General features: G+C 47.8%; 1 protein-coding gene across 1 annotated transcript; it reads right to left on the reverse strand.

Moving 5' to 3' along the window:
* Positions 1-1,222: 1,222 nt before the first annotated feature.
* On the reverse strand, positions 1,223-9,710 carry LOC127333353 (L-ascorbate oxidase homolog). Its single transcript, XM_051359743.2, has 7 exons — positions 9,290-9,710; positions 9,052-9,161; positions 3,084-3,354; positions 2,491-2,939; positions 2,013-2,378; positions 1,835-1,913; positions 1,223-1,682 (listed from the first exon to the last, which is right to left on the reverse strand). The coding sequence occupies exons 1-7, from the start codon at positions 9,437-9,439 to the stop codon at positions 1,470-1,472; spliced, it is 1,638 nt and encodes a 545-aa protein (XP_051215703.1). The 5' UTR covers positions 9,440-9,710; the 3' UTR covers positions 1,223-1,469.
* Positions 9,711-12,176: the final 2,466 nt, after the last annotated feature.

Here is a 12,176-nt window from a genome sequence, read left to right on the forward strand (position 1 = left end):
ACACCCTTAACGAGAACCTTTTTCTCGGGAAGGTACCATATTCAGAAATAGAAGATTTCCCCTTTGGTTTTGTGAAAGATGTATTCTTAATGCATAATTACTTGAGAATACTTTAAAAAGACTTTATTCATCTTAATTTTTAATTATCACGTAACTCAAAATTTTCACGAATTTTAGATGGTTCCCTATTTCAAATGAGTATTTGCTATTCTTTTAAATGACGACTCTATTTAATAATAACGGTAACACATTGATATATTTCAAACATTGCATTTTGTTTGAGGGTGAGAGCTCAAGGTATGACCTTCATTCGTTGTACCTGATAATGGCCTTGTTGAAGGTATTGTTTTCGGAACTTAGTTTTTTTTCAGGGTGAAAACTCGAGATCTTTGATTATGCAACAACAAAGCTTGTGCATTCTTTATTTCTTGGAAACGTCGCTTTTGGAGAACCTCTTTGCGGTTCAGGTGTCTTTGGTGGTGGTTAGATTGTTCTTGTTCCGAGTCATCACTGCGATGGGTTATTTGTTTACATATTTCTCTCTCTTTTTTATTTTGTTCTTGGTTGTGTGCATCCTAGATGTCTTTCGATATCTTGGTGATGCACAAGCTCGGTGTAATTGGTATCTTCACGATATTATATATATTCTTTTTACCAAAAAAATCACTTTATTAATTAACTATTCAGTCCTTCTATTTATCGGTACAATGTTCCTTGCCTTAAATTTGGGTATGCCCTCCAACAATGGTTAAAAACTCTCTCAAAAGAAAACAGCATTGAGTTGCAAACCTGTAAATCAGGAACCTGTAACTTGTAAGCATGATCCAGTGATAGATGCCCCTCTGTGTAAAAACAACCAAAACAAACTGCCATTAGCTTGGCAACATGGCATTGGCATGCGTTCACCCAGTGCATGCAGCTCGATGGAATTTTCCAAAATTGCAATGGCGTCGTTGCGATCACGAACGACTTGCTGAGAGCACGAAGTTGAACCCCTTTAACCATTTCTTCACTTCTCGAAACTCGGTGACTGAAGATTTCAGTTAACGAAGCGTAACGAAAATGACGAGAAGAGGAATGTTTCTTCACTCCTCACAACAGCTAACTATGGCCCAGTTCTTTTGGAGCTTCTGGACGGCTTATCTGGTACAGTCAGGCAGTCAGCCACGCGTTGCTAGACGTTGTCAGTAAATTAGCAAGACAAGTTGTCACGAAATCAGCATGACACGAAGCATATAACTTATTTTACCAATGATCAGCATAACAAATCTAAGGTGCTACTACATGGCTAATTATAGCAGAAAGAATCAAGCTGGCACTAAAAGTTCAATTGCAAACGTACGACTATCTGCTTTGTGGTCACGCTTTTTTTTGTGAGCCTTTCTTCCAGGTTGGGTAAATTTTGTGTGCCTGATGCAGGGCAAGGTGTCATCCTCTCATGACAGCCTTGGTTCGGCCGTGTCGGTAATTCAGAGCGGCCTTGTCCGGCGGCCGGCGGCACGGCCACAGAGGAGGGCGTTCTTGGGGATAGGGAACTCGTCGCGCCACGACGTCGACGGCGTCCAGACGCGGAGGTAGAACTGCTGCCCAAGGTATTGCCTAGCCCAGTTTTCTGCTCTCACGTTCCACATGCCCACGTTATCAAGGGGCATGTAGATTGCAGTCCACGCGTTGGGGTAAACCTGATGGAAACACAGAGGTAAAACAGAGTTTACTGACGATTGCAAATAAGGCAAAATGATGGTAATTCTGCAGTAGATTTGTTGGATTCTAAGCAAGTTAAAGGATGGAACACAATTTAAACTTCAGGGACTGTCAGGCGCGGTACCCATACCTGAACAGTGTAGCGCGAAACACCATCCCTCAGATTGTAGATCTGCCTGCTTGCCGGGGACCATTGTCCTCCATTCATGCTGAACCAAAAATTTAGACCCCGTTTCAGATTCAGATCGCCCAAAGTAAAGCCACCAAAACTGAAGATCATTCTACATAACTTTGAGAACAACACATACCCGACAACCCAGAATGCGTAGCCGTCTATGTGCCACGACTGCACCTCGTTCTCGGAGTTCTCGAACACGACCTCCACGTAGCCTCTGTAATCGGCCCCCATGACGGACGTCTGAAGGTATGCACCGCCGGACGCGGGGCTGCCGGAGATGGTGCCCACCGAGAACACGCCGGGGATCTTGTAGTAGTCGGCGAGCTTGAGCGGCGTGTCCGGGTTGACGTGTGACACCCTGTTCACCGCGTACCTCTGCTTCCCGTTGATGGTGGCCGCCGAGTTGGCCAGCCTGATGGTCCTGGTGGTGTTCACCTGGCCGTAGTGGTACGAGCCCTGCGGGTTCGGCCTCGGCCCGCTCGCCGTCAGGTTCCATCTGGTTGAGCATCAAGTTAGGCATGTCGATCACGCTGTCACTGATGGAAGACTTACACTAGTCTGAATTTGCAGGAAAGAAATCAAACAATTTAACAGACTGATGATCATACCTGATGGTACGGGCCTGGTTGAGTGACCAGTCGATCTGGGTGGTGGGGCCTCCGGGCATAGGGCCGGGAGCCTTGCCGGCGGAGTTGGTGTAGTGCAGGACGGCGGCGGTGGATATGATCTTGCTGGTGAAGCGCGTGGAGACAACGATGGAGTAGTCGAAGCCGGGCTGGTTCGCCGTGACGAGTACCGAGTAGGACTGGCCGAGGTGCACGTCCAGGGAGGAGTAGGTGCTCTGCACCGTGTGCGACCCCTCCACCTCCACCAGCTTCATCGTGTGCCCCTGGATCCTGAAGTTCAGGGAGGTCGACAGACCGACGTTGGTGATCCGGAAACGGTATGTCTGACCAGGCTGGACGGTGAAGGTGTAGCCGTTCCAGCCGCGGCCGTTGATGAGCAGGCCATCAGGGAAGCCAAGAGTCTTGCCGCTGTCAAGCATGTACCTCAAATCCTGCACAGAACAAATGTTGTTGTTGTTGTTACAGATCACCAAGAGAGAGGTAGCATTTTCAAAAATTGGCGCGCAGCTGAATCTGACAAACTACTCGTCTCATATTACAAAGCATACGAGAAACGAGAGCGAGATGGAGCTTACGGTATGGTTGGCCTTGTACCAGTCGCCGATGAGGGCGGTGTAGTCGGCGGCGGGGGGCGGGAAGGGGACGGGGATCCTGGGGCGGCTGAGGACCCGGATGCCGCCGAAGCCGCCGGCGGCCTTGTGGAAGGCGAGGGAGGGGAAGTAGAAGTAGGTGCCGATCTGGTCCTTGGCCTGCAGGTTGTAGGTGAAGTTGGCGCCGGGCGGGATCGGGCACGTCGTCCCGGCCACCCCGTCCTCGAACGAGTTCCGCCGCTGCTGTATCCCGTTCCTGCATTGCGCACAAACATCGTTGTCGTCAGTCGTAGAGATGCCTTGTGGCGGTTTGGGATTTGCATGATCGATCGATCTGTATCAGTCGCCTAGCTTGTGTATCATCGCCGTAGCAGAAACTATATACGTAGTATATTAGAGATTCAGTGATACTTGTTTTTCTATTACCTGATTGCTCTTCCGAAAGTGGCTTTTGAGCACCAGTGATCAAAAAATCAAAAATAGTATTTTCGTGTTATAATGCTCGAAAGACAATATGTTCGTGTTATAAAAAATGGAAATAAAAGTCCAGCCATAATCAAACAATGTTATCTACAAGCATGCAAAATCACAATTAGATTTATTTTTCTAAGGATGAAAAAATGATTTTTTAAATAAAATTTTGATATTTAAAATTACAAATATGAATAATCAGACCAACACATTTATCATTTTTAGGTAGCTCAAAATAAAAAAAAGTACTCACTCCGTTCCAAAATAAGCTGCTCCAATTTACTACATACAAACATATCTAGACATATTTTTAGTGTGTAGATACTTCTGTATCTAGAAAAAAAGTTGAGCAGTTTTTTTAAGACAAAGGGAGTATTCAAATTGATAGTTTGTATGTCCGTGGAAAACATCATCGGCTACATCCTGATCTTTTCAAACTATTTTAAACTCGTAAATATGATTATCTAATACTACCTCTATCCATAAATAGATGTCTTAAATTTATCAAATTTTGGATGTATGTAGACACTATTTAGTGTATAGATACATCCAAATTTAGAGACATCTATTTATGGATGGAGGGAGTATTTTAAAACAACGGCTCAAAAATCTCCACTCCTTGCGTAAGAACGGGCCAAGATAAATTCTCTATTGCTTAAGCACTATTGTAGAAATATGCCCCATCAACACCTCGACGCTACTGGTCACTGCTTACGACGAGGAATACACCCGGGCTGCGCCAGCGCTCTCGTAGCCGTGGTCACGAGATGATAACAGACGGAATTCCATAACAAACAATGCCGTCGATGCATTGCACGTTCTGTGATCCGTGCACTTTTTCACGTGCCACGAGTTTGATATGTGTGCTCTCCATGAGCTGGCGTACTGCTTTGTTAGATGGTGTCATGGTGACATTCGAGTGAAACAGTGTACCTTTGAAGTAAAGTAAAATGGATAAAGCTATGTGCACGTACACTGAACTTCTACGCTGCTGCTAAAATAATCCCTAGAGGTTGCTTAAGTATAACTCCTCCTGTAAAGTCCACCAAATTCAACCGATGCTGTTTAGATTTTCTCCAAGTTTTGATTTTCACATTTAGCATTATAAACTTGGAGAAAATCATAACCTAAATTCAAAACCTAGTATGTTCACGTTTAAGCATATCAATGCCCGCAAGACAGTCTGGGGATGGCATCGCAAGGCAATCCTGCACAGCAAGGCAATTGAGCAGTCACCACAAGACGGTCCGATTAGTCTCGTTTCCAACGTGATTGAGAGTCTACCTAAATTGTGTCGGACTGTCCGGCAAACAATATTTTGTCGTCCGCCCCTTCCAGCGGCCACGATCGCCACTTCGTGGAAGAGTCGCCACCAATGATCCGTGTACGTACATAATCATATACATATGTAGCAACATAGTTATACTCCTTCCATTCCTAAATACAAGCCATATAGTTTTTTCGAGAAAATTCTAGAATATAGGCTTTAGTGCGACATACCACTTCTATGAATTTCTTTTTAGGAATTTGATTATATTTTCTTGTCTTATGCAAAGTCCTCTATTTTCTCATGTCAAATATATAGGGGTAATTCCACCCAAACCTAGTGTAATTTTCTCTCAATATGCATTCTTCAGTTTTCGTGGAAAAAACTATAAGACTTATATTTAGAAACGGAAGGAGTACAATTTAGTTGGACGATACAGTTTTTATACACGGTTACGTATACGCATTTTGCATTATTAATTAGGGGTACCAAGCAATCACAACCGTTCGTGTGCTTAAGTTTGAGGGAGGATGTCGGACTGTAGCAAACACCTATTTTAAATCAGTTGACACGGTTTTTTTTCCTCCAAAATGAGTGAATCTTAGTGAAAAAAAACATTAGCCAAATTTCAAATGAAATGCGCAAAATGAACAGTTTTCTTCGGTAGGTTAGGAGTAATTTGTCGGGATTCATGAGAATTTGTGTGAGGGGTTAAAATTTATTTAAAACGAAATGCAGAACAATGACGAATGTACGCACTAAAACGTTTCGTGTCCAAATACCAGCATCAACTAATTTAGAATGAACAGAGTACGACATAATGGTCCGGGGTGACCAGTAGTACGGAGTACTAGATTTTTTTAAAAAGAAATGGTGTGCAGTGTAGTGGCCCCGCATTGTGGTCGGTTTGCGTCTCTCCGTGCAGTGCAGACTGCAGAGGCACGGGCTGGTGGCGCGGGCCGACAGCTATTCCGCCCGACGCGACATCCTGTTAGATAGCGATGGCGTCCCTGTCAGTCGAACCCGTGTACCGTAGCGGCCATGCACGTACGACGGACGTCGGTGCAACAAATGAAAGGCAGCTGCCAAAGCTCAAGCTGTGCACGCTAAGGGCATCTCCAGCGGCGCGAAATGGGTTTGAGTTCTGCTCCAGCGAGATGACGTAAATGATTGGGCCGTCCGTGGAGACGTAAATCTAGTCCAAATATGCGTCAGGCTTGCGTCTCCGCGGACGCTCTGCAGTCGTGCCGAGTGTCCGCCCAAAAAGACGTAGGATCGCGCGTCAGTGGCAAGGAGGCTGATATTATTCCCGTCACTGGCCATTCCCCGCGGGAAATATCAAACTAGACCGGCGCGAGCAGTCCAGAAGCGATGTACATCCTCGCCGCCGCAGCCAGCGCCATGGATGCGGAGCAAATCCTCGCACCCGCCGCCGCCCCACACTCCCCCGTAGCCAAGACCATAGCCACAATGGAGGCTGCAGTTCCGGCGGAAGCAAAGCGGGCCGCCACCGGCGGCGGCCGGAAGGCAAAGCCGAAGGCGGCAACGAAGGTGCTCTCCCCGGAGGAGAAAATCATCGAGGCCGTGAAGCGTCGCGGCTGGCGCAAGAACCAGAAGATCAAGACTGCCGCAGCTGCCATCTACCAGAACATCGCGAAGGAGGTCCTCGATGTCCAAAGGCTGGACGCCGAGGCTAAATTGCGTGCAGAAGACACAAGGATCATGCTTGCCGACTTGAGCGGCGTCGACGACGACACCAGGGCATGGTTCATGAAGAGGCGCGCCGAAATCCGCGCGCGAGACGCCTGATCGCCGGCGCCATGCGCGCAACACCCTTTTGGACTTTTTTTTATTTGCTGTTCAGGTCTTATTGTGCCCCTTTTGAACTCCACTTTGCGCCGTACCAGCTGCAAAGTGTGATGAACTTGTTTCAGCCCTCAATTTGCGGTTGTAATTTCGTGCAAAGTTGACGGTATTTCATCCTTTTTGAATTTTGGCCTGCGCCCAAAACGCGTCCCACTGGAGCCAACCTCAGACGCAAACGGACGCGTCACCATTTTCGTGTTGGCCAGGCGATACAAACGAACGCCCGCGGACATTTTGAATATCCATATACGTCGCGCCGCTAAGATGCCATCACATCATTTCTATCGGATGGAGGCTCAGAAGTCAGAACCGACGCTAACAAATGTGGCGGTATCCTGGTACTGCCATTTTTCGCTTGTGCCAGCTTTCAGTAAGAAGGGATCAGTAGTTTTTAATGTAGCCTAGTAATAAAAAGTAAAACGGTTGGGCCCGTGAGGAGGCGTCATAACTTTTGAGCGGAAGCAAGAGGACACGGACGCGCCGAATGTGCAGTCATCGGTACGGCGGTGCGCCCTCGCTCCGCTGGCTCCCACTCCACTCTCCCGGAAGCGCACATGTTGTCACCGACACGAGGCCGATAGTGGACAGCACCCAACCCCGTGTGATCACGAGATGCGGTGTACGTACCTGCCCTTCCCACCCAGGCACACAGCAGTGAACTAAGAACAAACAGGGCCTTCTGTTAGGGCCGGAACCTTTCGGTGAACCGATGAACGGTATGTTGATCAACACGTTACGCTACAACCAAATAAACTACCACGTGTGCACTAGCCACAGGATGGGTGGCGCCATGGAAAAAAGGGTGTTTACATGGAAGAAGCCGAAGAAGGACGACGAAGCCAGGGCGTCTTCGTCCAAGCCGAATAAGCCACACGTGTCGAGCCGTGTCCTTGTGGCCGCGGAGGAGCCGCCAAAACCCGAGAGGGAGCTCTTCTTCGGTGAGGATATCCCGGGCGAGGAAACCCGGGATGACATAGACGACTACCTGGGATACCTCGCTTACATGGCCGAGGGAACTGTGGAACAGCTCCCAGTCCAGCTGGAGAACATCAACGACGTGGGTCGATGAGACTCGCAGTCCTCGTGTCACAACAACCGGAGCCACAACGGCCACATCCCAGCTATACTAGCGCAATAATGCCGACAGACATCTCCGGGGACGAGGCAGTCAGGATGGCCATGGAGGCCTTAGCCCCACCACCCGCAGTCATGCCTGCCATAGCCGCTTCTCCTGCGTCGGTAATCACCATGGACGTGAGGGCGCTCAAATGGCCATCTCCCATGGCCATGTTCATCAACCTGACCCAGTCGACGACAAGGAGTAGTGGGCTAGGGTTTTTACTTCGAGCATCGTCCGATTTCGTTTTTTTATATCTATGTAACTAGTACTTCGAGCATCGATATGTTCTCTTCTCAATGTATTGCCCTTCTTGCATCTATTTAAAATATGTGAAAACTATAATTATTTGCGTCAGGTCGCTGGGGCGACCCCCCGACCCAAACAGACGCTGCAGGCAACGACACCAATTTCGGCTCCACGCAAACGAACGCAGTCGATTATTTTTGGTAACCAAAATACATTGAGTCATCGAAGATGCCATAAAAGAGTACTACAACAATACAGTACTTCGGAATTAACCAAACACGGCGTCCCTTCATTACGCAAAGATCCCTTCGCCACTAAAAGAGAGACGTACTTTGAGGATTTGCAACTGCACTGTCTCACCGGCAAAGCAAAGATAGGTACTTGAGGATTTGCCATGAATATGACAGGCTAGTAAGCTCACACGACCCAGCTACAAGGCATAATAAGCTGGTCCAATGCGTGGCCCAACACCAGGGCGGGGCCAGATCACAGACAAAACAGGGAATTTAATACGCTATCAAGATCCAAAAATTATATGAGTTGTCAGGAAAGACATGGCTAAACACCCGATATACTCCATCTTTGTAGGCCATGTGGATCACTGATCAGCGTAATAGTGCTAAATTATGCTGCGGTAGGTACACTGGGACGAGCTCACTCGAGCAGCGCACTGCAGCTAGACAAGCATGATCCATCTTCAGCTGGCGCAGCATTCATTTACTTGTCTCGAACAAAAAAATATGCTTACTCGCTTGTTGGAGAAATAGAACAGGGATTGTTAAAAACCTAAACGTTATTACGTACTAGCATTGGTTTCATCATGGTTGATTTTAGAGGACTCACTCGTTAAGGCATTCCCGTACTAGTCTTGTCGTACTAAATACAGATAGCAGAGACGAATTGGCTGCGAAGAGGTGGTACTCGTAAAGAGAAAATGAAGACGAAGACGAAATGGACGGGTTCATGAGCTATAGGATGCGTACCAGGAGAGGAGGAATGGCTCGTTGAGGCTGTTGAAGACATTGACGACGAGGTTGTCGTTGGTGACGGCCTCTATCTGCGGCCCCGGGAACTGGCCATTGATCAGTATCCCCTGCAATGCAAATCCATCCACTCATTCATTCAGCATCTTAGCTACGCTCCAGTCACAATGTGATTCTACAGTAGCTGCAGATTTTACAGTGGGGAGAAACGGAGCAGAACAGAATGCAGGAGACCGACCTGCTGCTTGACGCCGAGCGGGTAGATGAAGCCGTAGGTGACGTTCCAGGTGAAGAACCGGTACGGGTCCTCGCCGGCGACGAGCACGGAGAGGATTTGCTGGCCGAGGAGGAAGGAGAGGAGAGCGACGGCGCCGGCACCTCTCGCCATTAATTCTGCTAGCCGCGCCTAGCTATCTAGAAGCTCTCTTGCAGCGACGGAACTAGATCAGATGGGTATGGAGATGTGACTTGGGAGAGGGATGGGTGCTCTGACGTTGGTGGAGTCGTCACTCGTCAGCAAGATGAGGGCATTTGCTCGAATGGTGAATGATTCTGGTTGAGGAGGCGGAAAGGAGAAGGAAGGGGAGTGACGGAAGTGGGAGTGTAGTGAGGGAGTGTGGGTTTTTGGCTGTGTCTCCGCCCGTGGGGTGTCGGCGGGGCGCCTCCTCCCTTTTCTAGACGGTTGTTGAGGCAGGAATGGAATTGGTAAACGCACATCAAGATAGATCACGTACTGGTACGGTGGTGCCGTAAATTTGGTGGTGTCGGGCTTCATTTCTGTATGGAAGCTTAAATGGATTATTCAGTTTCGAACCACATTGTATTCAGCTCAAGTATGCAACATGTTCTTTTGGTGGTGAGGTGCGCGACATTGCAGTTTCGTTTCTATAAGTGTAGGTGTTCTCTCAAAACTAAAGAACTCGGAACCTAGGGAAACCCTAGCTGCGCGACCAACCCAGGAAAAGTTTTTGCAAAAAAAAACCCAGTTTGCTTCTTGTGCCACTCTTGCGAGGGCGACAAACCCTAGCCCCCCTCCCCTCCCCTCCCTCCATCCATCGTCATCGGAGGACGCTGCCAGCAAAGATCACAAAGCTTATAGTGGCGGCAGGGAGTTTTCTCTCGCACATGCGTACTCGAGCCCAAGAGGGGCTCGAACTTCTCAATGTCGACGGATGTGGAGGCGAGGACCTGATCATTTCCAGAGCAGAGCCGATGTGGCTTAGTTGTAGCCGAAGAGGCCACCAGGGATCCTCTGATCAAGCGGCTTCGGCTCCAGCTCTGGGTCCCGGGGTAGGATCGATCGGCTGACTGGATCGATGGTGGTTGATGTGTCATCCGTGGTGAGTTGAAGATGGACTTTGACGTCGGCGGTCCGTCGGTGGGAACGCACATGCCGAAGGGATTTGTGCTTGCGGTCAGGGTGACTTGCAATTGTTGGGACCAGAGGAGAGGCTCCTGAGTACCTCGTCCCTTCTCCTTCGCGTTCTCTCTCGGTGGCGTCGTGCGTTAGTGTTGAGTCCGACAACTTTTACTTCCACTTTCGTCTAGTTACTGACAATCCTGCGAGAAAAAAAAGGTTCCCCCATTTTGCTTCCTCTGTGTCTCCCAGCAATGCGGTTGTTTCCTGGTGGGATCACCACTTGTTAGGTGCAACCTTCTCTCGGTTTGGTGCTCATTTTCATTGCCCCTCTGTGTTTTGTTTGACCTTCCAAGGTGTGGGGGCATCAAGGTAGTGTTGGTGATTTTGAAACTCATGTTTGGACTACGTGTTTGTGTGGAAAGCCGAGAGGGTTCGAGCGAAAGCCTTGGCGTCTTCGATGAACCTCGTTCCTCTTCCCCAATCGGTTTGATGTATGTGGGTAATAACCTAGACCCTTTGTTGATCATGCAACTATGTCACCCTCGTGTCATTGCCTCCCTGAGGGCGTTTCCGTTGGAGCCCATGACCTGCCTCGCTCTTTTGGTTCTCGCTGCAGGGTCTTTGCTTGTTTGGGGTTGCATATGTGATGTTGGTTTTGGTGGAGATTCCGACATCTTCAGGGGTGTGTTCCGGTGACATTCAAGTTCTTTAACTGACGGGGACGGAGATTTCAAGATTCTATATGAATTTGTCTATTCTTAGCAAGCTTGTAGTACTCGTGTTCTTCATTTTGTTTGCATGTCATTTTCTTTGCTATGTGTTGCTATTGTAAAGCTAGTAAACCCAACATCGTTCCCTTGTGTACTCTAGCCGTTTTAGGCTTTGTTGGTTTAAAGTTGGGCTCTATGAATTTTTTGTCTAAAAAGAAACCTAGGGAGTAGGGAACAAAGAGGGTAATGGCTCATTTGATTTACTCGATAGGAAAAGTATATAAATAGGAAAATTATAGGATTTAAATATTATGCCTACTTAAACCGTGTGGGAAGATAAAGTGTGTGTAATTCACTATTAGATTAGCTCCTATAGAAAATATTCCTATGAATCAAACAATTTATGTAGAATTTTTTTCTATAGAATCTAAATCTAATACAATTCCTCTATAATGAATAAAAGAAGCTACAAGGGCATCAAACATACGCGAATTGATTGCTTGTGTCCGCGTAGTTGAAAAATGGATCTGCACCCGAGGCTAGCGTCTCGACGCAAAATGTCCGGTATGTCCATAGGGACCCAAACACGGCCTAAATTTACGCCGCAAATGCGTCTATGCCGACGCTGTGCACGACCTCATATTCCTAGCTGGCCCCGCACGCTAGGGACAATGAAATCGAACAGTTTTCGCTCGCATCCTCCTTCCGTTCTTTGCAGCCCTAGGGTACCACCGCCACACCACCGCCGCCACACCGTCGTAGTCGACTAGGTTTACCCGTGCCACGCCTCCTCATTGGTCCAGGCTCGGAGGTAGGGTATTGGAGATGACCTGCCCGCATCGTTCTCTCCCTTATAGGCTGCGCATGAGTAGGCATTGGCTGTCATAAGAGAATGTTGAGTAGTTAATCTCTTCTACTTTCATTTGTTAATTGTGAACTACGCTTTATGTATTTTCATGCATGATGCATGTAGAATTTTGTATTTACTTGGGTGTAATAATAAATTGTGCTGTTTTGTATGGCCAATTTATTTGCACATTTCGGTGGAAAGATCC

This window comes from Lolium perenne, chromosome 2 (assembly GCF_019359855.2).
Source record: "Lolium perenne isolate Kyuss_39 chromosome 2, Kyuss_2.0, whole genome shotgun sequence".
Lineage (NCBI taxonomy): Eukaryota > Viridiplantae > Streptophyta > Magnoliopsida > Poales > Poaceae > Lolium > Lolium perenne.